Source organism: Anoplopoma fimbria, chromosome 20 (assembly GCF_027596085.1).
Source record: "Anoplopoma fimbria isolate UVic2021 breed Golden Eagle Sablefish chromosome 20, Afim_UVic_2022, whole genome shotgun sequence".
Classification (NCBI taxonomy): Eukaryota; Metazoa; Chordata; class Actinopteri; order Perciformes; family Anoplopomatidae; genus Anoplopoma; species Anoplopoma fimbria.
In genome coordinates, this window is record NC_072468.1 from 20,873,581 (window position 1) to 20,899,372 (window position 25,792).

General features: G+C 39.5%; 1 protein-coding gene across 1 annotated transcript in view; it reads right to left on the bottom strand.

The window, feature by feature from the left end:
- The window catches only part of myom3 (myomesin 3), a 50,936-nt gene extending 25,980 nt beyond the window's left edge, over positions 1 to 24,956 (bottom strand). Inside the window, 11 exon segments of the mRNA XM_054621237.1 lie at positions 1,594 to 1,777; positions 3,053 to 3,210; positions 5,482 to 5,643; positions 5,727 to 5,867; positions 9,350 to 9,394; positions 12,418 to 12,506; positions 13,094 to 13,186; positions 14,171 to 14,328; positions 15,051 to 15,198; positions 20,306 to 20,410; positions 24,850 to 24,956. Coding sequence (XP_054477212.1) covers positions 1,594 to 1,777; positions 3,053 to 3,210; positions 5,482 to 5,643; positions 5,727 to 5,867; positions 9,350 to 9,394; positions 12,418 to 12,506; positions 13,094 to 13,186; positions 14,171 to 14,328; positions 15,051 to 15,198; positions 20,306 to 20,410; positions 24,850 to 24,956 — 1,390 coding nt within the window.
- Between the last annotated feature and the right edge of the window lie 836 nt (positions 24,957 to 25,792).

The window sequence follows — 25,792 nt, forward strand, 5'->3', positions numbered from 1 at the left end:
TTTCTCTGGTGGTGCTGATAGTTTGCAGGTGTAAACACAGCAACTGAGGCAGATGAGGCGATTTTGACAGCAGGAATGAGTGGTTAACACATTGCCGATGCTCTTTGTAGAAGCAGATGCAAATGGGTGACAAATAAAAGGGAAAAACAGGGAATAAATAAGGGGTGCGAGGCGTCACTGAATAGTTTGATGAGTGTGAAAATGATGTGAATCATGTGCTATGACCCTCACAGTCACAGATCTCACCCCTACTTATGGAAGGTATTGGAGCGCCGTGTTAGACACAACCATCATAAAAACACCAAATGATGGGATATCTTTTGCAAGACTTTGTAAACGTACGCCAAGGATCACCTTACATGTAGTTCAGTTCATTTTATCCAGACTGTATATATAAGAATTGGAAGTAGTCATCGTGATGTCGTCCATTGATTTGTGGACTGCGGTTTTGAAGCCTAGCGTTCATCATTTCGGCCTTCGCCATCTTGGATTTCTTTTGTTGCCATCTTGGCTTTTGTGACTATATAAGGACTGTGTATAGTACTTATGATACGGCTCTGGTAGCGACCTTTAAATTACGAGATAGCCACACCCTGCTTTATTGTCTATTTAACTCTTAATGGGTCCATCATTTACAAAATGGATTTTGTGTTGTATTGAAGAACACTTGAAATTAGCTATTGAGACCATAAACTCATGTGTACAAGGTTTACTGAGGTAATAAACCAAGTGAGAAGTAGTAAAATTTTCTTATAGAGAACACATACATGCTGATTTATTTTTCCAACTAGAGGACTTGATCCCTGATGGCCATTAGAGTTGTAAATGCAAGTATAAGTTACTTCCTCACTATCTTCACTTTCAGAAACGGAGGTTGCCACCTGGTCCAGACCAAGGAGAACCTGAAGTCATGTGGACTGACAGGTACTGATTGGACATTTTTCTGTGATAGCATCCTTCATCATCAGCACTACATGAACCCATGTGGGGAATCAAATTTTTAGGATTAACAGCAGGCCATGCTGCACTTTAGCTGCACCGCGTATTTGTTTATCTTCTCAAATGAGCTCAGGAATAAAGAACTGAGTACAGGCATTTATAATAATAACTGAAACGTGTCTATCATTAGAAACAGGTAGGATTGAGACAAAAAAAGAGCATCTTGTAATGTAACCTATCAGCGGGGACAGTTGTGTGACCGCTACTTATTTAACTCACTTTTTATAAGGGGACTGGCACACGGTGTGGGATATAAGCTCAGCACGGCTCAGTTTTTAATAGCTTGTCTGATTGAAAAGCCGACGTGGTTACTAGACGATGATGCATTACGTTCTTGACAGCTCATGAGCAGCATACTGATTTAATAAGGATTCATCTTTTCTATTTATGCTAAAATCACATAACTACAACCACCAAATCTTGTGGTTGTTTCTGATTTGCTTTCACACCACAAATTAAGCTGTTTAAACCAAACAGGTTATGTTGCTTTTTCTTTAAATTTGTCACCAATTTGTGTTTCTCTACCTGTGATGATTTGTCATTTTACAGTTGTTTTATATGGCTATTTGACTGTCAGAGTGTGTAATGTGTTACCCATGGTCCTGGTGTGTTCCAGGGGGTCTGCAGTGAGGACGGGCTCTGTAGCCTTGGAGGGGCGCCCTACTCCGGCCTGGTTTACAGCACGAACTCTGAACTGGTACAGACTTCCTTCCTTCAGCCCAAACATCGGGTAGTAGCACATTTTCTGAATATGCACATTACAGCGCACCCACTCACCCTGACGGAGGTCATTTCTGAGAGATGGAGAGAGAAATACATTTGAATAAGAGGTAAACAAAGAACAAAAACACATTATGTGATGTTCAGTATGCAGGGTGTTACATTATGGAAACAGTTTTTAAGCATTTTAGGCTGCACAACAACACATCTAGGTCAGTAAATATCCCACCTAGACCCACAATTGTGACCAGACACCGATATGGAAAAATAATGGGCCTCCAAACACAGTAAAAACGGACTTTTAAAGTAGAACGCAAGCTCAGATTATATAACATCCATAACAAACTGTTGCCACTTGCCAAAAAACAAAGACAGGAAAGAGTGCAGTTTTTCTAACCATAAGTACGTTGCTAGGGAACTAGGTATCTTACGTTGTCCTCTCCTCACCCAAAACCCCCAAAACATTCAGAAGTCTTCTACATTGAACAAAGAAATGTATGCAGGAACACAAAAACACATACACAAATATACATACTTGACTTCCATTTAGCACAGACACACACATAAAACTTCACAAATGAACAAGTTTTCACTCACACACACACACACACACACACACACACACACACACACACAATACACACACACACACAGGACAATCACACACGTATCCTGATTGATTGGAGTTGGTGATAAGTGCAGCACCTGTTCTCCTGCGGGAGTCTTTGACTCTGCTGTTAACATAGTGTTGAGTTCTGATAATTACCATGTGTACCATCCATCTCATGTGAACACTGCCAAATGGATACAACACCACTGCTGGCCACAACCACCGCCATCTTTATCCGCCCTAATCGAATTTACTCAACAGGAGCATGCAGAGCACGAAGAGGTTCAGCAGGATAGTCTTAATGTATCTCTTTTGTTGACATGCAATTCGACCTAAAATAAGACTTTTAAAGGAGATTAAATCAATGTGAGTTCACTGGGAGAGATCTATTATTTGTGTTGAATATTCCTGGCAATGGAAAGTCAAATGCAGTCAAATAACTTTTCATCAGTACTCTAAATATTTGTTTCTACTAAAGCACAGATGCAAATTAAATACATTTAAAATCAGTAAGTGTATTAATGTAATGAAAAGCAGATTTTTTTCTTAAGTTTATTATTATTAACTAACTGATCAAATTAATTTACAAATCAATAAACCAGTAATGAATGGATTTTTGAATGTGTTCAAAATCACATGAACATTTGAACGCTTCACAACTACCTCGATAATGAAACTTGATTGCCAGAGAAGTGAAGAAAAGAGGTAAAGAAAGTTCAGAACATTCACGCTAACTCCCCTTTCCACATAATAACCCTCCACAGGTGAGGTTCCATCAGCACTGGGTGGCTGCCAGGTAAGGAAGACGTAGTCCTTGTTGACATCAGATACCTGGACATCCAGAGGAGAGGCGGGGCCTCCCAGCACCGTAGCCGATGCATCTGCAGCATGAGGGGAAGACCGTCAGTTAGAGGAGAAAACAACAAAGGAAGGAGATCGAGAGACTGAAGCAATAGAAGAAATACTTTGCAAAGAAATAGTGAGGAATTAAGCAAATAGGAGATTGATATGAGTCTGTAATTGAAAATTGGCAAAAAAGAAACGAGTTGCAGAGAAAAGTGATGTGAAACATGGAAGGGAGAAAAATGCCAACTTAGTATTAAGGAGTTGTAGCTTATGGCTTCCGCTGTTTATTTTAATGTTGGCTAAGGCCGGAGGAAGTAACATATTAACATATGTTTTATCAACATATGTTATTCAACATATTCTATAGAAACACAACCAGTAGATGTGAGGCCATGAGAGAGGAGGCAGAAAAAATAAATTAGAAAATTATGCTAAGTGGATTGAAGAGCCTGGATGTGTTCCTTTTCCCGAGGCTGGGAATTGATGCCTTTTTCAACAAAAGACTCAAGCCAACATCAAGCTCATCTCTTTCCTGTTTTTAATTTGCATCCCCCCCCCTCCTGCTTCTCTCTCTCATTTGTTCTGTACTGCCTATTTGTGATGCAAATATGATGGCTGAATGAAGGAGAAAATCCACAAGCAGGGAAGTTCGTTGATTCTCTAATTAGTACCTCCAGCTTTGATAAAGAAGCTCCTTAATAAGAAAGAGAGGCCTGAGACAAGATGTTAAGGGAGCTTTAAATGAAGACTAATGTTACATTAAGGTGGGGCTGGACTATTACAATTTGTATGTACGTGCACACCAAGTTCATGAATGATTCAGAGCACATTATCCTATGACTGTGGCTGTTAAGGTGCAGTACACACATGAGTAAGCACTGGTATTATATTGAAAGACGCCAAGCCTCCTTGCAGAGCTGCCCAGATACTTTTCAAAATGTTTGATGAGTCAAGTGGGGGCTGGTTCTCTGGTTTATTTGCATGCGGCAAAACAATGTACGAGAGAAAATAGCAGCCTGTGAAGAAAATATAGTTTCACCGAACAAAGTTAACAAGCCCTCTACAGCAGAGCAGCTTGATTGATGGTGCAATTCCCCTGTATGAATCAGGGTAGTTTGCTGACAGGAAATGAAAGAGGACCCAAAATCTGGTGAATGCAAATAGTGTTTTGAGTGAAGGTTACAATCAAAACACCATTTATCCAGTTTGGGACAACAAATGATGATTCTATCCTCTAAAAAACAAGTTTTTTTTGGTATGCAAGGGTCTCGAGGTCACTCAGCAAATGGATCACTTCAGAATGAAGCATATCATTTGAAATTGCAGGTTGGCAGTCTGTTTAGAGACACCATTCAGTATTTGAGGGGTTTCTGATGTGATCTTGCGTGACAGCTATTTAAATGCCTGCCTGGGACAGATGTAACCTTTATACAGAACATCTTCAAAGGAGTTGTTTGACATTTCAGTGATGACACGACTCCAAAACCAGATGTTTAACCACAACTTTTTTTACACTTACACGTTACACGTTACATTTGTACAGATGAGATATAAATTAGATGCACTGTTGCTTATAATAATGTTAATTAGTGGGCATTATAGGACCTGGTAGGCAACTTCTGTTACATTTGTACCGAGCCAGACAAGTTTTTCCCCGTCTCCAGTATTTTTGCTACGCTAACCTAACTGTCAGTTACTTAGTATTAAAGCTTATTTACATTGTTTAAATTTATTTTTGCATTTAAAAAATACTGTTTTCATTGCTGTTGTTGTTGTATATCCTATTTCTTACATACTGGATAGCCCTATAGGCTGTATGAACATGGTTTCAGGGCATTGCTGTAAAAGAGCTTAATGTTCAGTTAATTTTGCCAGAATAAACTAAGGTTGATGATGATATTTAGAAAGTGATAACCTCTTCTTATCTAATTCTTCCGAAGGAAGTAGATAAGAATATTTAGCTAAATGATGAATATTTCCTTTAATGTTGACAAAACAGCAAAATATCCACTTCCAGCCTCCTCCAGGGCTGTCAACCACCTCACTGTCTTCATTAAAAAGCTTGTGAGGAGACCTTGTGTTCCAATTATTTTGCCAAACTATTATTAAGGTTAAAGATTGAAACTTTACCCTCAACGTCCTCAACATTTCATTGTGAAACGCAATGAATAGCAACATATTTCAAAACCTGATGTTTGAGAAACAACATTATAATTACTAATTTTAAACTAACTACATGGTTGGTAAAGGATCAAAGAATCAGGAACAGCATTTACATCAAAACCACTTTCTTGTTGGTTTCTCACCTTCGACGTAGACAAAAGCACTGTGTTCCAGCATGTCATCCCAGGTCCTCAGTCGGGCTGTGTAAACACCTTCATGTTCCTTGTATGCAGCCTTTAAAGTGATGGAGGCCTTGTCGTCAACTGACTTGATGTCCACATTGCTAGACGGATGCAGCTGGATGCCTAAAGAATGTAAAAAACAAATCTTTTAGCACGCATCTAAGTTATTAAACATCTGAATATGACTCATCTTTAATAGTACTTACCATCTCTGAACCAGGAGACGTCCTGCTGGAAGGGCAGAAGAGCTGAGGTGAAGGTACATTGCAGGGTGAGGCTGTCACCCTCTGTCACCCATGTCGGGGGGAAGGAGTTGCCAAACTGGGCTTCTTGCTCACGCTTGAAGGCTAGGGGAGAGAGGATGACAGGGTAAGAGATTAAAGGAAAGATTAAAGTGTAAAAGAAGAAAGACAAGAAGAGTAAAAAGTACAAAGACTTCCTTTGGGACCCCACAAAGGAAAGAACCGGGACAGGTAAGTAGGAGAGGAATCAGGGAGCAGAGGATGTGCAGGAGTTGTGAGCAGGAATAAAGATGCTTTTTCAAGAAAATAACAAATAAAAGATCATTCCATTCCAGCTGTTTTACCAAACCTGGTCTAAAAAAGCTTTCATGTCTCTGTTCCATGGTTTGTGCTCAGTTTTTCATTATTCTCCACAAGCTAGCAGAAAGAAACTCTATCTTCCTCAGTTTTTCTCACTAGTGTCAGAAAATGAAACTAAACAAAGCAACCTATAGCAGGCGGCTATATCTATGGTTCTGAAAAGTGAAGTCATGCAGAAGAGCCCTAAACTTGCATTCTCTCTAATGGCCATCAGGAGCGAATCTTCTGGTTGGAACCAAAAGTCAGATTGTATGGAAGTCTTTAAGAAAATTGCACTAGTTCTCACTTGATTTATTCCCTCAGTAAACATTGTAAACATGAGTTTATGATCGCAATCACGAGTTTCAAGTCTTCTTTAATACAGCATGATGTTCATATAGTAAATTATGGTCCCATATAGAGGAAAATAAACGATAAAGCAGGGTATGCTTTAGGGCGTGGCTACCTTGAGCCGTATACCACGGCATCAATCCTCAGCAGTCCAAATATGGTCATTTATGGTTCACTGGTTGTAAAAAAACAAACTGGTAATGGCCAAATAGTCAAACTAGAGGCTTTAAAACCACTACTCACAAACCAATGGGTGACGTCAGATGACTACGTCCACTTTTTATATACAGTCTATGATCTAAGGAGATAAGAGAATGACCTATGTGAGCCATTTGTCTTTGAAATTAGGGGGGAAAAACTGCCAAAGTAAAGTCAACCAACACACACATCTAATCAGGACAAATACTATAAAGGCTACACAGCATCATTCCTTGTGCATGAATGGGTTTTTTTCTAGCTATCTTTTAAATACACCATTGGCTCTGCAGAATAAATATGTAGGTGTGTGCAATACATTCCCCACACACTCAGAAATGAAGTGGCAATCATTCTGAATGAAGCTTCATCAGCTTGTAATGGCCGTGGGCCTTTCGTGCTACGTGAATGCTACGCTGAAGAATTGCATGCAGCCTGTTTTATATAACTGATACTTGATTATCTCATATGAAGCAGATCACATTTTACAACATGAATCACTTAATAAACAAAAGCGCAACTGTGGTGAATTTATCATAATCATCACCATTGCGCTGAGGGAAGGTTTGAATGATAGGAAATAAAGATCGAAGCGGTGGGTTTTTGACGCACATTCCTGTGATATTCTGGACTACTAAGCAGAACTAGATCATTATAAGAAACATGTCACAGTCTCTCAGATGCATCCCTGAGAATAGGATTTGACAAGACCTCCTGGCACACATAGTAGCTCTCACTTCAAGATTGTATTGCTTCAGTTCTTTGACAAGGGAGAGAATGGCAGCTGAAGTAATAACTTGTCAGGAATTGTTCACTTTAAAAAAATGTCACATCTTTAGCTTTTTCTCTCCTGTCGTCTGTTGTCTCCTCCAGGAGGATGCCTCTCCTCAATGTCCTCTGTCTCTTTGCACTGTGGCTAAGCAGGTTTCACATTTAATCACATTGTGCTGATTAATATATCGTGATAAACAATTACATTGTCTAAATTGATAATAACAAGAATATATTAACTGAAATTTACAGAAAATCTAATCATCCTGCAACAAAGTTCTTAATTAAATTAGGCAATGCCCAGAACGTTTCATTTGTAAAGTTTTTAATCCAAACAGGAGTATAGAAAAATAAGATATATTGTTAACAAGATATGAAATGATCTAAATTGGGAAAAATAGATTTTAGCCATATTGCCAATCCCTATTTAACAATTTCTTGTTAACAATTTACTCACGATTTAAGGTCGAAGCTAAGGGTTATATAATCATAATTAACTGTTAAAATATCTTTGTACTTTCTTGAAGGGTGATTTACTCACCAATGTCACAGCTCAGATCTTGTCAAGGATCAGACAAACATTTCCCTACTTTAATCCAGTTATTAAAGCCACTACTAGATGTGAAAATGAGACAATGCACCCAAAATGTGTTTTGAAACAGGCATTTCCTTTTTAAAGCTAGGCCAACAATTAGAACTGTAGATCCAAGATGAACAGGAATGCAGATTAGAAAATAAAATAACCTTCATTTTTTTTTTTTACAGTGAGTGGTTTGGATTAAAATATTATTTCAGTGTGTGTGTTTTGCAAGTTGTAAAGAATCCTCTAGCTGGGTCTCTGATTTCCCACATCAAAGCAATACCGTTGTTTTTACATAATCCGAACCGACAAACACAAGAACATTTGGACTTTCATTCTCGGACTTGGGAAATCTCACAGAAGTAAGTGATATGATGAGCGTGAATAGGTAATTATAATAATTTTGTCTCATTTTCATCAAGACCTCCATGCAACAAATTATGTCAGCCTTCCTTAGCATTTACTGTTCTTGTGCTGATATCAGTAGGACAACATCCTTTGATGCTGTCCAAAATGGATATGACATTTACAAAACTGATTCATATGCTTTTCTTCCTGCCAATGCTATGGTTAAGGTTTGGTTTAATTTGGGCTCTGAAACTACTTGGTTGTGGTTTGGTAAAGATAATTTAGGTAAAAACTAGGGAAAAACTAGGGAATCATTGTGATCAAGGTGAAAAGAACCACGACTTCCTACAACTTCTGCCTTTGCTTCTAATAGACAACAATCAGAAGTCACATTGCCAACAAGAGGCCCTTTTGAGGTAAACAGATTATTTTTAGTCATGTGACAGTGCAGATGTTTTACTGGTGATAGTCTCTCGATTTAGGGCAAAAAATACCAGCATAGCTCTCATGAACCGATCAGATACTGAGCATATGTGCAGGTACATGCTAAAACTGTTGTGATCCCCACACATGGTGGAGACTAATCTAGGCCACAAGCCAATATAAGATGCTCCACAACTTAGAGCAAAACTGAAAAAATCACCGGCTGTCGCTGAAATGAAATACACTTCTGTTTTTGCTCATTTGGAGGCAGGTCTTTCTATCCCTGCAGCGGCTTTTCATATAGTCCTATACATGTCCCATGGCACGCACACGCACACCCATACAGAAACATAAACTCCCATGACAAACAAACAAAGTCCCCACAGTGCTCCCTTTCAATGCATCCATATCTTTCTTCATGAGGTGCAGCACCGAGAGCAGAGCAGAGTTTTGCGTCACAGTCTTCAAAGCTAACCGAGCCCTCCCTCGCCTCGTTCACTGGTGTAGGGGAAGAACTTCAAAGGGTGGCAGAGAAAATGAAAGGGGACACTTTTCATTAGGGCCCTGGCGTGAAACTTACCGGGGGTCTGCGAGCTCTCTGAACCAGCCACGGCTCCTCGATATGCTGAATTGCAGGGCAGCAGCAGAGCGGCAGAGCAGGACAGATTGGAGAATGGCAGCGAGGGTCAGAGATGGAGACAGAGACAGAGTCAGATGTTGTGAAATGAGATACAGCAGATATATCAAACCTGGCAACCCCACATTTATGCAAGTCACATCTAATATTCCCTTTAACCTATTTTTAACAACCGAAGAAAGCGGCTGAAATATAGATGACAAGGAAAAGCCTTGAAGTGCATCATTAACGCCCTGACCATCTAAATGATCTACACAACATTAGGGAGCTTTACTGCCAGGCACCGAGCGGGGTCATTTATAAGATGTAAAGAGAAACCATTATTGTAAATGTTTCTGCCACAATGCTGTAAGGCCACGATGATCACTGTAGATGTTTGCCCATCAGTCACCACTATACCCACTGTCCTCTTTATAATTCATAATGCATGAGTGCTGCAATGAGATCTGTTTTTCTCATCATTTTAGTCTGCAGCGGATTCTCATTAAAATATCAAATTTATATAGAAACAAGGGTAATGGGGATAGAAAAGCATTGAAAATAGAAATCATTCCCTTTGGGCTTATTTAGAAAAAAAGGACTTATATCTGATTCGGGGAGTGAGAAGATTGGAGGTATTAGGAGGATGGGGACATATGGTAAAATTTGGCAAAGACGGTGTCAGCACCCTGGGGGCATTAATGAATGTCTGTGCCCCTGCAAAATCAAGTGAAAAATGTAAATGCTCATTTAATAGCTCGACGAATATTGGAGTTCTGAGGTTGTTAAATATTGATATTCTAAAGATTAAAAATCTGATTACAATAGCCTACTGGCTAATTTAATTAAATTTCAAACTTAGGCCCATTACATCAAACTTCCCTGATAATTAAATTTGATTATGAGATTTGAAAACTGTGAACTAGATATGTAGCCTAATGAGCAGATTTTAAAATTGAGAAAAAAGTCAGTTCCCCCCTTGGTGGACAGACAACACCGTTTTTAAATTACCTCAGTTACCTATCTTTGACATTTCTGTACTGCAATTCAATCAATTGGTTAGTATATGAAATATAAATGTATTTGGAGAATTTATCAATTTGGGCTCTATCATGAGTATTGGTCTTGTTAAAAGATGACAAAATATAAGTAGTAGAAGTAATATTCACATTCATTTCTGTAGTACAATATTTGGAAATTGTTAGTTTTGACAGCCTGAACAATGGACACACTCATTGAATATAAGGCATCTGGTGTGGTGAAATAGCTTACATATAAATAAGTAGATTTATTCTCATATTTTGTGATTAGGGTTTGTGACATATGCTAATTTGATGACTTTTTAAAGCCATTCCTTGCCTGCAGTAAAAACACAAAATCGTTCCCCTTTTTAAAAAAATGGAACAACATGTTTTCCGTGAGTTGCCTAGTAACAGATAACCCACCTGTCAAGCTGGGGGCGGGGCTTAGGTTAAGTTCACACGCTGGAAAACGCGGTATCAGGAAGCGACTAATTAAAAAACTGTTATCTAGCTAACTAACTAACTTACTAACTTCTTATTTGGTTTAATTTCTTCTCATTACTCAAGGTCGTCCCTAGCAGTAGGAAAGCCGGATATGGAGGCAACAATTTGGGACCAATTCGGCCCGAGCGCTGCGCAAAAAAAGCGGTGAAGTTGCCGCCCAGCAGAGCTCGCTAACATTGGTCACGTGCTTTGATTTATTGTGTTTAAATCTTATCCCAGACTCTTAATTCACAAGATAAAAGCGCTCACTTGTGATGGTACTGGGACAAAGACTGGTTAGGATGTACTGTCAAGACATGGTTTCTACGGTTTTCTGTCTCAACATCCAGGAGCTTCAGGAACAGACAGCTCAGCCAATTAAGGGCCTTGGTGAGAGACCTCATTACCTGCAAGGGCAGAAATCACTGACGGGTATCCTGCGAAGGTTCAACTCCAACACTGGCTGACTTCAACTTGTGAGTAAGCTTCATTATTTTTTTATTTTTCAACCAGATTTTTGTAGGATCGCACGCAGCTGCTTCTCTTGGCTGTTGGATTTTTTGTCAACATTGTTGTCTTCGGTGGTGTTGAATTGTAAACGACAGTGAGTAGTAGTGAACACATAGGGCGTGTGTTTTTTTGCTTTAAACCTTTTCTGTAAATCTTATTTTGGTCTGGCTTAATCATTTTCTGATATTTTACTGTCTTCTCACTGAGTTAGACAAATGATATTCAAATAGGCTATAATGCAATGTTATGGTTGCATGTGTAAATCAACATTTTGTTTGAAATGAAGTAAGTGACATCAAATCAAACCTTGTAAAAACTGTTTTGTTTAGTTTTTTTAGATTGTATTACGTAGATCTACAAATATCAATATGTGTTGATATTCTTGAATAACACACAATTTCTTATAATGTTATCCAGGTGTTTTTGATTTAAAAATATATATATATATATTTGCATAAAACGTGGCCAATACTTGGCCCAAAAGCTGAATGGTGTTTAAATTGTCTTTACAGTTAACTCCTAGTTGCAGTTTTTTTCAACTAATTATCCATTGATGAATTTATGAATACAAAAAGATATTCCTAATGGCAGCAAATGCAACATATTACTGTTTTATGTAAAAGTATCCTTTGTTGTCTGATTACTCATGAAGATTTGTCATGCCTATATGACAAAGACACTAGGGGGCAGTGTCATCAATGTATGAAGTTTTTGAGTAGTTTGTATGGAGTTTTAATGGACCAGTTGAGCCAAATGCAGTTGCTCAATGCTAAAGCTGACCAGTGTATGTTTTTAAAGTTGTGTGCACCACTTTTGTAAAACCTTCATATCCCTACACTTTACTCTTTGGACTGGTTTCATGGCCTTTAATATCACTGATATTCACTCCCATTGTCTCCATGACCCATAACCAGGTTAGAACCTGCGACAGAACTCTTGTATTTCAGTCATTGTGTTGTAACCCATTTTTGTATTTTCCAGCAGGGTGGAGCTGATATGAAACAGGAAACTACTCACAGTTCACCACAAGTGTTGCAAAAGTCGTAGCTTCACCCAGGGGACTCTTGGCTATCACTTTATACTTGCCAGCATCATCGGGAGAGCACCTGAGGATAAAGAAACGTATGAACCCAGAGCTGAAATACAACTTGCATCTGTAGTGTTAAAAGTCTGTGCTTTCGTTGCACATCTTTAAGCACTAGCAGTATTGTGATTGCTGTTAAATTAATCCCAAAATCGAAACATGATGCCTTACAATTAGACCACTGGACTTAATTGGCTCTCCTGATTCTTTGAAGTTAGTTAATGGAGAAGATTAGCACCAGCATTCATTTCTCAGTTTAACAGCCACATTATATCTCATAACACAAACCTTGGTTTCTTTAAGGAGTTGCATTTAACACTCTGAACATAATAAAGCAGCAAACAACAGACGTAGTGGAGTAATGTCTACCTGATCAGAGAATGATGCCCTTAGCACCGTTAACTATGAGCTGTCGGATCGCCGTCGACATATTCAGAGTTGTGAGAAGAAATCAAAATGCTCCCACTCCCGGATCTTGCACCTTTTTAATTATTAATTATGTTTTAAATTAATCAATAGCAAGGTTGTGCATCTTACTCACCCCCTGCCTCATTCTCTTCCTGCACTGAGCTTTGCATCCTTAAGTAGAGATTTGAGCTAGTGACCTACCTTCTGATCTCCAGTGAGTTGAGACAAAATTTTTCTTTAAGACTGTAATTCCATGGCTGGTCAGACATTCTCAGTGGCACACCATCCTTAAACCTGAGGTAGGAGTAAAGAAATAGATCTAAGTGTGTGAAAAGTTTCGTGTTTTTTCTTTATATCATAGGAAAAGTGAACAATGGCCTTCACTTTCACATGATCCTGCCCTGTGATTACTTATGCATGTCTTTTACTAATCAGATGTTAGTTTGGCTGAGTCCATAACAGCCAAGAGGACCCTTTTGATCTCTCATGCTGTCTTGTGCTGGGCACGGTTGAGGATAGCCTCTTGCAGCTCATTGGGCTCGATGGGTCCCATATGGGAGGGTGAAACCCACAAGCTTCTAGTCATCTGGATCTAAGTTCATGAATACTGAGCACACACAATCTATTCATCAGCTAGTCTTACAGCAGCTCAAGTATCAAGGTTGGCAGTTTGGAACGTTGCCTGAATTAACACAGGTAATTTCATATTAATACAGAGGGCCATATTCAAGTCAGGACTATTTCTTTTCTTTTTTTTTTACGAATAAAGTCTATAAAAGGTCAGAAAATGGTTTTGGAATTTCCCATACACAAAAGTGGCATCTTCCAGTTGTTTGTTTTTATTCATCTTACTAGTCCAACATAGAGATATATTACATTTGTAGTGTTTAGAACTGAAAAAACAGCAACATTTCCCAATCAAGAAGTGATAAATTACACAAATGGTCATTAATCAGATTTGTTGTCAGTTAGATTTTTGTAAATTCACCGAGCGATTAATCGACTTATTGTGTCAGCTCAAATACAATGTTAAAGTAAGATATATCAGGAGTGCACATCCATACAAATATTATGTAGTGGTCCACTGGAAGCTTTAACTTTGGGCCATGACACTTTTTCTCCTCTAAGCCTTTCCAACCAAGTGAAACTTGAAATGAAATGACACCGGTTTGCAGTACGACCCGAGTAATAGACTTTAATAGAAACTGCTAGGAAAAGAATCACCGGAGGCCAATGGAGGCCAAAAGAATGGAGTGCAGCAGAGACATAAGTTCTTACCATGTGACCTTTGGGGGTGGAGAGCCCTGGACGGTACAGGAGAGTGTGACTGTCATGCCCTCCCAGACAGTGTGAGCCCTCAGGGGGATTGGAAAGTCTGGGGCCTTCTGACTCAGATGCTCCAGGTACTTCATGTGGGCAGATGCCTTTTTTTGTGCCTGCAGCACAGTTGCAGGAAAAGTACTGTAATATACTGATCTGTATTATGTATCTCTTAAGTAAACTTTTTTTTTCTTTTTTACTGCAAGCGTTCACCACTAAAAAACTTAAGAAACACAAATTAAACAACTCTAAATCGTTTGGATAATGTGAATGTTTTTTAACATCCACTTTGCATCCCACCTTAAAGGAATTGCAGAAAGACTCACTTTTTTATGTATTTCATTCAAATGTCAAAATACACATTGTTTCTAGTTTTTTGAAGATATGAAATAATATATATATAAATAGTTTACCAAACAGCACATAAAGTACCCGTTAGCTCACTTATGATAAACCAGACTTTAATCTGGTTTATTAGCATTAATTCGACAGAAACAGAAGCTAATAGAATTGCAAGGACATCATGAGTGATTTGGTGTTTAGAGCATGACATAACACTGTCCGAGTTTGTGGTTAAGTTGTAACACTGATTAGTGCATGCACTACTCTTGCAAAGAGAGACAATTTATATATTTTTATAATCAGTGGTTCTCAGCTACATATCACTGAGATCTGCAATATTTCTTTCTAATAAAACATTTTCGTCGAAACCAGCTAACTATTAAACTTTGTTGTTGCATGTTTAAGAACATGATGAATACTATAATAGTATAGTGTGTTGACAAAGCTGAGTACGAGGCAGTCCTTGTCACTCCTGAGACCAAAACTTGACGTTCACCTGCTTGCGAAGGGCCATTGTGTCGACGCGTGTGCGTAACGCCTGCTGGTTCCTGATCACGTCCAGCTCCACCTTCTCAGCCTCGTTCCCAAACATGGTCCACTTGTCTCTGTGATACTCTCCAGCCAGAGTGTCCTCCAGGATTTCCCTGGTGGAGCACAGCACATATTTCTTTATTATATTCAGGACTAATTAGCTAATAAGGGTGGTGAATGCAGAAAACATGTGTTGTTGCAGACTTGTTGTAAAGTTTACAACACAGCAACATTTAACTTCATACATAATACTGATGAACAGTTGTAGCAACTATGTTAATATGCACGTTTGCAGTTTAATTTGCACGAAAGATTTTCAACCAAGACTATACGGGGAGTAATTTGCCTCATCTGAACATTTTGAGTAGGCTGTCAAAGCAATTCAGACCTCAATCAGAGGAGGTGACAAGAGTAGAAACAACAATTCAGACAAAGGCTTGAACGCGGATCAACCTCCGAGAGAAAGAAAACAGCAATTTCACATTGATTTCTTTTGGCACGTAAACGTTTCTTTTTTGTCCCTGTGCATTTTCAGACAAACGCCAGTTTTATGATATTTGGCAGCTTGGCATTTAAAAGCCTCAGTGATGGGGTCGGTGGTTTGCTGCTCCATTTAAACTTACGTGTCATTTCACATGAGCACCATTCTCACACTCGTTTTAAAGGGTTGCAGAAGTCAGCCTTTTATGAGCCCCGCTGCCACCGATGATTCACATCACTGTGAAGAGATGCGTAGCTGGCACTCTAAAAATCTCTCAAATGATGATGTGTGCCTCTCCAGGACTCCTTCAGGTGTGGACAGCTCACATGTTGCTGTGTCGCCGCCTGTGTGACCTCCTTTACTTGCCTTTCATCAGGTTGGTTGTCATGGAGATGGCGTGTGGTTGTGATCTATTCACTCAGGAAAGTAGTGTGGCAACTGTGGTAACTGGGGACTGCGGTTTAAGCCCTACTTTTGATTTATGTCTTCATTATATAGGGGTCGTTATGCAACGCAGTAAATCCCCACCAGCTCTCTGGCTGTTGAACCTGCACTGAGCTCATTGTAAAGGCTGTCAAACAAAGCCAGAAGGCCCTCTGGTAGTCTATAGTATATACACACCTGAACAATATGCTATAGCTGTGCATTCAATGTAGCTTACATGGCATTGCATATTCTCTTGTGTACATGCAGCAGTTCATCCTTATGCATGGAAGATTATACGCACTCTTAATACGCACAATCATGAATTTTGCCTGCTTTTTAAACGCGGCGTTTTAACACTCTCTCATCGCCAGAGGGGGGTGGGGTATCCTGAACCATCTTTTGATTGATGGTCCCCAGGGCTTAATTATTTGAACACGTACTTCACACACTCATTGCCACAACAAACAGAGAGACAGAGTCTTAAGTATTCACAAACACTTCTCTGAGCTTTGATGGCCACTAGAGCAAGAATGACCCAACAAGTGCTTGCCATAATTCAGTGAAATGCACGAACGGCATGAATAAATATGCAAATAAATATGTGTATGCATAGATGCATATGCGGACAACACACACACACACTCGCTCAGGAACATGGCTTTGACCTTTTCTGCCGCAAGCTCGTTTAGTAAAGTGTGAGCCTGACAGTATTTCTAATCTCTGCGGGCTCAGAGATGTTAAGCCTTGAGGGAATTAACCACTGCAACTCACAGAGTCAGTGGGTATGAAAGGTCTTTGGCTTAATTATTGCTCCAAATGGGAATTTGAATATTACTTATTGATGCGAACAACAGCAAACCCATCCTGCCAAGACAAACCAGGCATGTTTCAGTCAGCGGCATAATTTACATGTTACCGCCTCACCACGAAGAGAAGCTAGTGGAGAAACCGTTATGTGACTCACATGGAATTGTGCAATCCGATCCACACTTGCCAACACACAAAAAAGATATAGCGCATTCATTTCCACACAAATCAAAACAAATGTCATGCTCCGGCATCTTTCAACACTCGGGGCCCTTCAAGAAATTGTGCTCCAATCCCCGAAAGCTTTCAACTTCATCCTTCCGTCCTTCCTCGCTTATCCTGGGAGGAGTCAATCATCTCCAGCATTACTAGATTTCCAGCCTCCATCCTAAAATATCCATCCTCACCAATCTTTGTCTTAGCGCTTCTGAGGGAGAAAAGATTGATGATGAGATGGAGGGGTTGTGGTGGTGGCATGGGAGAGGGCACCTAAGGAGATGCCAAGCTGGCAGGGCCACATCGCTGCAGCTGAGGCTCATCACTGTCAGATGTGTTTTGTCTTTCAAGAGGGTGTGATAAGATCGCACCCTCAATGACTTCCCTCCCTTTTCACTCTCCCTCCTTGCCAGCTCTATAGTCTAGCATTACCCATCTTCTCCTTCCATACTAATTGGGACCTTTGTCCGTCCATCTAATTACTGTTGCCAGCCAAAGCTTCCTTTCATGGCTAAATTACTATTGGTTGGTTATTTTTAGCATCGATGAAGAAGTCTACATACATTAGAGATGTCAAATTATTTTTGACACAGCAAGTCCAAATTACTTTCTGGACGGATTAGAGAACAGGAAAGAGGCTGCCACTAAGCCTCCAAATGTGAAAGTGCTGTTGAGAGTAACAACACAGATAGACTATGTGACCCAGACAGGACAAAGTGCCCCTCTACAGAAGAAAAGAGGATTTAGGTAAAGCAAATCCTGTCACAAGAGGCAACAATCTCTTCGCTTCCTGTTCTCGGTGACCTGCACCTCCCTATTCTGGGACCTATTTTTAGATACATTACATCCTCTCCATGGCAGATGAGCAGTAATCCTGACCTCGCAACATGATCGGGCGGCTGTGGCGTAGTGGAGAGCAAGGTAGTTCTCCAATCAGAGGGGTCGGTGGTTCGATACCCGGCTTCGGCAGTCGATGTGTCCTTGGGCAAGACACTTAACCCCAAATTGCTCCCGAAGGCTTGCCATCGGTGTGGACTGGATGTTGCATGAATGTTAGTTAGAGTCTGATGGTGGCACCTTGCATGGTAGCCTGTCATCAGTGTGTGAATGGGTGAATGATATGTAATATACTACTGATTGTAAGTCGCTTTGGATAAAAGCATCTGCTAAATGACTGTAATGTAATGTAATGTAATGATCATAAGACACTTGAATAGTAAAAGATGGCTCATACATGTCATCAACAAAATCCTCTCAGATTCTGATTCACTAATAAGCTTTAGACTAAATTAGGTCTAGCTTCCAGCCACACGCTAACTTCTCTCTAGTGTCTGGTACATTTATCCACAACCCGTTACTTAACATATAATTATATTTCCTGGATTATCAAATTGTTTTGAGAGTTTGATGTTTGACGTTAGAGTTGATACTCTTTACAATTTTCTTTAAGTGCTACCACTAATTATAATTTAATTAATCTGCTAGTTGTTTATTTATAGTGAAAATCTTTCAAATAACGTTTCTTTTACCTGACCAACAGTCCAAAACTCGAAGATATTCAGTTTACCCTTATGAGCAGCAAATTCTCACGTTTGAGAAACTAGAACATGAAAATATTTGGCATTTTTTGCTCAAAGAATGACTTAAAAGTACAGTATATTATCGTATAGTTGCAGATTGATTATCTGTTCATCAATTAAGCTAATCGACTTCCCTGCAATAGGATGTGAGGCTCCTTTCTTTTCCCCATCAATACAAAAAACAAAAACAAAGGTTCCCACTGTATGACTCAATTGTCAAGGCTTATCTGATGGGAGAAGACCCCAGCTGGCCTTTTACAGATGAATTAGAGTGAAGAAACAACCCGGATATCCGACGTTTATATAGACCCTCTGTTGGAATAGGCGGTCGTATGCAATCAATGGCTTGCAGGGCAAAGCACCAGTGAAACTTCACCCACTCCACTTTCTCAAATAAAGTGGAGAGGGAGGATGTGGTGGTGGCTACTGATGGAGAGGCAGGGTTTTATTACAAGCATATCCCATCATTCAAGAAGGAAATCTGCTGGAGAAAAATGGAAGCTTGCTTACAGATCTTTGGATCAGGATGAGAGGAAGAGACTCATCTACAGTTGTTGCCCATTTTGTACCAACAAAAAATTTCAATCCACTATGAAGATGGAGATAATGTGCCCAAGCTTAGAGCTGCAGATGGAGGCTATTACAATAAGACTGCAAGTAACGATTATTTTTATTGTAAATATTGCCTATAATATATGTATATTTTTTCATTATACTAACACATTTTATTGCATTATTATAAGTTTCTAGCAGGGGTGTAGAGCTTATTAGTTGTATTTATTAGATACAAATGGCTCTTTAGTATGCAAATGTTTTGCCTAGTTGGAGAAAAAAGCCACCTAGAGATGTCTTGAGCGGATCCAAAGGATCAGGATTGTGTATTGTTTAAAATAAATTAGATTAAATGCTGATCTTTTCTTTATTTTTCATCCACCTCAGCCTGCTAGAAAACTTCTACTGCATTATAAATACAAGTATTGGATCGGGCCCAGTATTGCCAGATACCCTACATTACCAGCAAATTAGTCTCGTTAAAGGAACCGTATTTAAAGCTCTGAACAATAATATATATGTAAATATGTAGTGCAGTAATGTCTACTTGAACAGAGAGTGAAGTTGCTCTCCCTCTGTGTGTGTTGTTATCATAGCTTCTCCCTGCTTTGTGACACAGCCTATAACAATGCCGATAACGCCGACCCGATCGACAGCACCCTCAGGGAAACACTGTTAGCTCTGTCAGCACTTTTGCAGTGTTTGCACTGTTAGCGCTGTTAGCTTTCATTAGCTATGAGCCGATGCGGACATGTCGAAAACCGCTGAGAAGCAATAAAAACTGCTCTTAATCTCAGATCTTGCCCCTTTTAGATATCGTGAACGATACTGTGAGACATAAAACATTTGTCAACCCCTCAGAGATTTTTTTCATACTGCTTCTACTATCTACCCCTTTAACTTTCCATGGCAATGTTACAAATCAGTGAGCAGGACTGCTTTATGGCAACATAAACATTTTTATGATTTATGCATCAATGTGATGTTAATCAGACACCCATGCCTGATTGTTTTACGCTTGAATGATTTCTTAATTGATGCTCCAGTATAATTGCCCACTCTATGGTCGAGGCTTTTATTCATATCATCCACCCCTCAAGTCTTGTTGATAATCAACAAAAACATCTGCTATGTCATTTTCCGGATCTTATATCTCACCATGTCCTGTGGCGGGGAAAGTTGTCCATGTTCAGGATCTCCTTGACGGACATCAGGTCAGCGGGGATGATGGGATAGAAATCAGAGTAGGAGGCGTCCTCATCACTGTTACATTCAGAGAAGGTTGGATAATGGAAAACAAAGCAAAGCCTGATTAACACAATATATCTTGCACATCATCAAATGACACAGGTGAAAGACTGACAAAATTGATTTTTATCTCTTTTCATCCTTCACAGCTATTTATTCTTTTGATGGAAGGATTGAGTGTTCACATTAGCATGCCCATTCATTTGGTCATGGTTTACGGCACATTATCCAATCTCAAGTTCATCAGACCATTATTCTCCTCCGCCACTAGAAAGCAGCAGTGGTTCTCATTTTTCTCTGTGTGAACAGCAGAGGTGGCCAAACATCAGAGCGAGCTCCGGTTAATGTAGGCAAACATTATAAACACAGGGTTTCATTTAATTGAGCACTCCAGGGAAACTTATCTTATCTACAGCCTGAAAACAGCTTTAATTTATATTTTCTTTTGTCTGCTCTCTTTCGGTTGTGAAGGGAGGTAAACATTGACAAACCAAAACCAAAGAGAACAACATAAACTGTAAAGAAGTGAGAATCCATGAAAGTCATAACCCTCTTTAAAATACAATGTCAACATAGTGTCTCGCACTAATACCCTCGACCGTCTGTGCAGCTGAGGGGTAAGCCACCATGTGTGGTTTATTGTGTGACACAGCAGATTTGTCACTGCTCAGTATAACACACAACGGTGTTTCCAAAAATATTACAAATGGAATTTGAAGACTTGAATGTATTCTAATTTCAACCATCTTCTCTTGACAAACAGGAGATGAAAGCGCTAAGAAGACATCGGTTACAATGGCAGTGCTGGGTACAGATTTGTGTTACACAGCTGCTGGGCATTGACTGTGTGTGCAGTTTCTTCTGTCTATTTTCTATCAGGAGTGCATGGTGCAATGTTTTTAAAACCTTTAAAGTATTTTATCTGATTGATCTACTAGTTGCCTCCCATGGGTGGGGGTGGAACAGCCTAATCCAGCTACGCAAGCACGGCAACGTATGAGCTGTTTTCTCTCAAGCGAGAAAATGTTATGACCACCATCAGCTGCTTCTGCTCCGCTTATTGTTCCTCTTTCACTCACTGGTGTACAAACACACATGCTATTGTCTACAGGGATCTTATAAAATCAGGAGGAACAGGGGGCTGCTGATGTGAACACATAGGCAAATGAGGACAATGAGGTGTTTATGAGCCAAAGGGTTTTGGATCTAAACCAATAGTATGGTACAATAGCAATTGTAACTGTTCTGCGGCATCATGCAATTATCTGCAATGTTCAGTTTTTTGACCCACAATGTGTCTGTGTCAACGGGTGGTAGAGCTGGCTGTATTCCAGCTGATGAACTGTAACACAAACCAAACATGATGAACCAAACACACGAGGCAGTCGATGGACACGTACGGTAAAGTGGTTCTAAATCTAAAGCGCTGACAGCTGCTACCTCGTTCTGTAGGACCTTTAAATGAGTCTCTTCATCATAGTCATGCCGACGCACACATACAGACAACAGGCCCATGTGTGTAAGACTACACTGAAGCATGAGCCCTCCATTTTTAAAGCACAAAGAATAAAGTGAGCTGACCTTATCTATGTGCTCCCCTATAAACAGGAAAGGGGAATTTGTTTATTAGCGACAAGGTCACTTGAGGCAATGAAAGGCATTTTTGTAACAAGAGAGGTATTCATTTCAGCTCTCTCTTAATCCACAGATGACTGTTGCTCCTTTAACAATAGTTATTACAACCACAGTGAGAGGATATTTTTACTTCGCATGCTTTCACGTGTTACTAATATATCTATATTTACAGCATGCTTAAAGGCCTAATGTTGAGGTAAAGTACAACACAGCTCCATTGAAAAGGATAAATACAGAAATAAAAAATCTCAAAGTTTGTGTGTCAGAACTGTATATTTACCTAGGTGTGTACTACAACAAAACCCCAACTACCGTTGCTGCTAACCTCTAGCCTCAGGCATTACTTTCAACCATCCATCTTACAAATGGCAATGCAAATTGATGTGACTTCTCTTTTTCTTTTGTTTGTTAGCTTGGATATTTCCCCATTTCACGGCATCCAGCGGACAACTTCTGCTTTTGGCTTCTTATTTTTCTTTTTTCCTTTGTTTAAGTTCCCTTTGAGTGTTTCTGAGAGGCTAGGGCTGTTGAATAAATTAGTGCCGAGCCTACGGCTGGACAGTATCGCTCAAGTACAGCCTACAGATACATATACACAGGGACACATACACCCACGGCATGGACATAAACAGGAACATGCACACACATGTGCTCCCACGCAAACAAACATTTATGGTAGAGCTGATACCGTTTACTGTGTGCAGGGGAATGGAAGTTGGTGTAAGTGTTTTATTAACAACACACTTCCTCAAAATATTAACTAGGAATTAAAAAGGGGAAAAGCTCTGAGAGGCACTGGATGATCTACCCTCATTGTTGTTTGCACGTCAACAACCGGTACTATGAATAGTCTTGTACCTAATAATTAAACTCTTTGGGCAAAACTACGGTCTTCTTTGGTAGTTTTTGTTTGTAAGACTAACCCAGAGGCCAGCTTTGTTCAAACTAACATGATGATACATTGATAAAATGTTGATAAAAAATGGCTCCAATTCATTTTATTCTGCAATGGAGATTACGGACCAACAGGTTAGCAAAGATTGCTAACGCTCTGCAGCAGGGGGGGCTTTGAACATGAAGGCAAATTTGACTTGGGGTCTATTGGGCAGGTTGAGAAGTGATTCCTATTACACCTCACTGGCATCATCATTATTGACTGGTAAAGTCAGTGGCTTGAACAGCAGCAAGTGGCTCAACTTATCGACACATTTTGACCCACAATGTGACATTACAAGAAACAGAATGCCTTTTGGGTGAAACTCATCTCAACACATAGTCGCTGTCCAGGAGCTTTCAATGACACCACAATATCTTCATCAGCAGCTCAATCGTCATTGAATTGTCATTGACACCTTTAAAGATGTGTTGTCTATTAAAAGTTAAGGTTCAAAGATCATTCTTCAGCTTGAAATTGTTTTGTCAACTGTTGTTCCTTGCCAAGGTAAGGAATTCAACTTTGAGCGTCACATCTCAGACGTCACTCCAGGACTCAATGGAGCCAGTTCATGAATCATACTTACACAATGGAAGTAAGCTAAGGCAGCTGCCTGTTTCTTATTTTAATCTGTCAAGCCATTGTTTTATCACTGTTGTGTCTCAAGATGTTTGCAGTCCCAGTTACTGCTGTTCATGTTTGTCTTTCAAGCCTCACTGGTTGACTGGAACACCTCCCTTTTTACTGGAATTGACACCTCGGCTACTATCCATGGTACAGTTACGCTACTATCCACACAGTCACTGAACTGCAACTGTACACATAGTTGTCTTCATTTATTCAATGGCCAGCTCCACCTAGTAGTGTGTGTGTATCTTCACTCATTAAACATGCTGAAAACTCCTGATATTATGTCAGATTAATTACAGAGAAACACTGAAATATAACATTATTGACGTATTGAGAAACGCTGTGTAGAAGTGTGAGCTTGAGGTAGTGAATGCGTGAATGTGTTGTGCTAGCAGCTACCACCAGTGGCTCACACGGTATGTTTGAGTGAATGTTTCTTTGTAATAAATACTCTGTCATCCCTGACTGTATATAATAAACAGATCAGCTGTGATCAATCAGGACAACTTTAAGCAACATAATACAAATAAAATGTCCTTACTTTAATGTTTATATAAGTGTACATTTAGGGCAGATACTAACCGCACAGAAGAATATTTTTTTCAAATAGAAATGTTCTTTGCTATTTGTGAAATGCGGTTTTATTTCAAAACTATCTCAGTTTTAACAAGTAATTTAATCTGTAAATCCTACATCACAGTTTGTTTAAAACAAATGAATACATCTGCCTATGCAGGGTGGAATAGTTTGATTCCAGAGTTAAGCGTTTTTCTTGATTTGTGTACTGTAGCCTTTGGTGCCATTTTTCAGATTTTTGTGCAGTGATTTCTCATTATTTTATCTAATTTCTGAAGAATGCATGAGAAAAGAGATGCTGCACGGGGAAACTGAATTATTTCAACTCGTTTTAAGAATTACAATCAGGGTAAGGGCTGAATATGAGACTTGATGACATTTTTCAGTGTTATAATGTTACAGGTGGAACCTCTCAACCTATTAATAAATAATACTGATGATACCGTTTCTTTTTATTCAGGAAATACAGAAGCAGAGTTTCTGTTCAGTAGGTAATAAACATCTGATAATGTCTTAATATATTAGCTAGTGACAAAATTATTACTTTTACTTTGATTCTTTAATACATTTTGCTGATAATACTTCTATACTTTTACTTAAGTAAGGTTTTCTTTTTAATGCAGGACTTTAATGCAGGAAAACCTCTGCCACTGTTTAAGTAAAGAGACTATGTTTGCACCTGGAAGTGAAGGTCCTCTTCTTGATCTCGGACGACAGCTGCATGCTGTGAGACATCTGGGACGACTGCTCCTCCTGCTCTCGCTGCATTACCATCTTGGTTTCCATGGTAACCAACTGGCACCTGTGGAGAGAGGGGAGCCTAGCAGTGAGGATGCAGAGGAGGCAGTGGGATGAGGGTCAATGGGAGTCAGTCAAAACTAAAGGCACTGTAGCCAACACAAAGCTGTAAGTTTCATGAGTGCAGATGATTTGCCAAATGAATGGCCACTTTACGGTGTAGTCACTTTAGCCTTGGCAAGAGACAACTATCTTTATTGTGCTTTGCATTCCTATGGGGCCATTTTACTACTTTTCTCATTTGGGGTGGTAGAGTTATGACTATATCACATTATGTCCGTGCCGGATTGTTTATTTGTCTCCAGCCTCATGAGAATTATAATTGAGTCCAAAGGGTGGGCTAAGTGAAAGCAAAATATTCACCTCGCCATCTCTTGAATAAGTTAGCTCCATCAAAAGAGGCATAAGTCTTCTGATATCATGAAGTGTCGTGGGACAAGCAACCCAAAGACCAGACAGAGCAGGCTGCTACTAATAACGTAATGTTTTTGAATCAATATCTGCTGCAATTACATCCTGGATCATGCATCAAACGTATGCCACCCTCCTGACTTCCATTAGCAAAGAGCAAGAAATGCAGAAAACTGGTGCCTGAAATTCAATACTCAAAAATCAGCATATTTGGATTGTTTTCATTATTGATTATCCTGCAGTTTATCTCCTCCATTTATTGATTGATGTGTCGGACCATAAAATGTCAGAAAATAATGAAAAATGCAGCCCTATTTTCCCTGAGCCCCAAGTGAAGTCTTGTTCCATCAGACCCCCTGTCCAAAACTCAAAGAAATTGAGTTTACTTTTAAAGAACACCACGGAAAACAGCA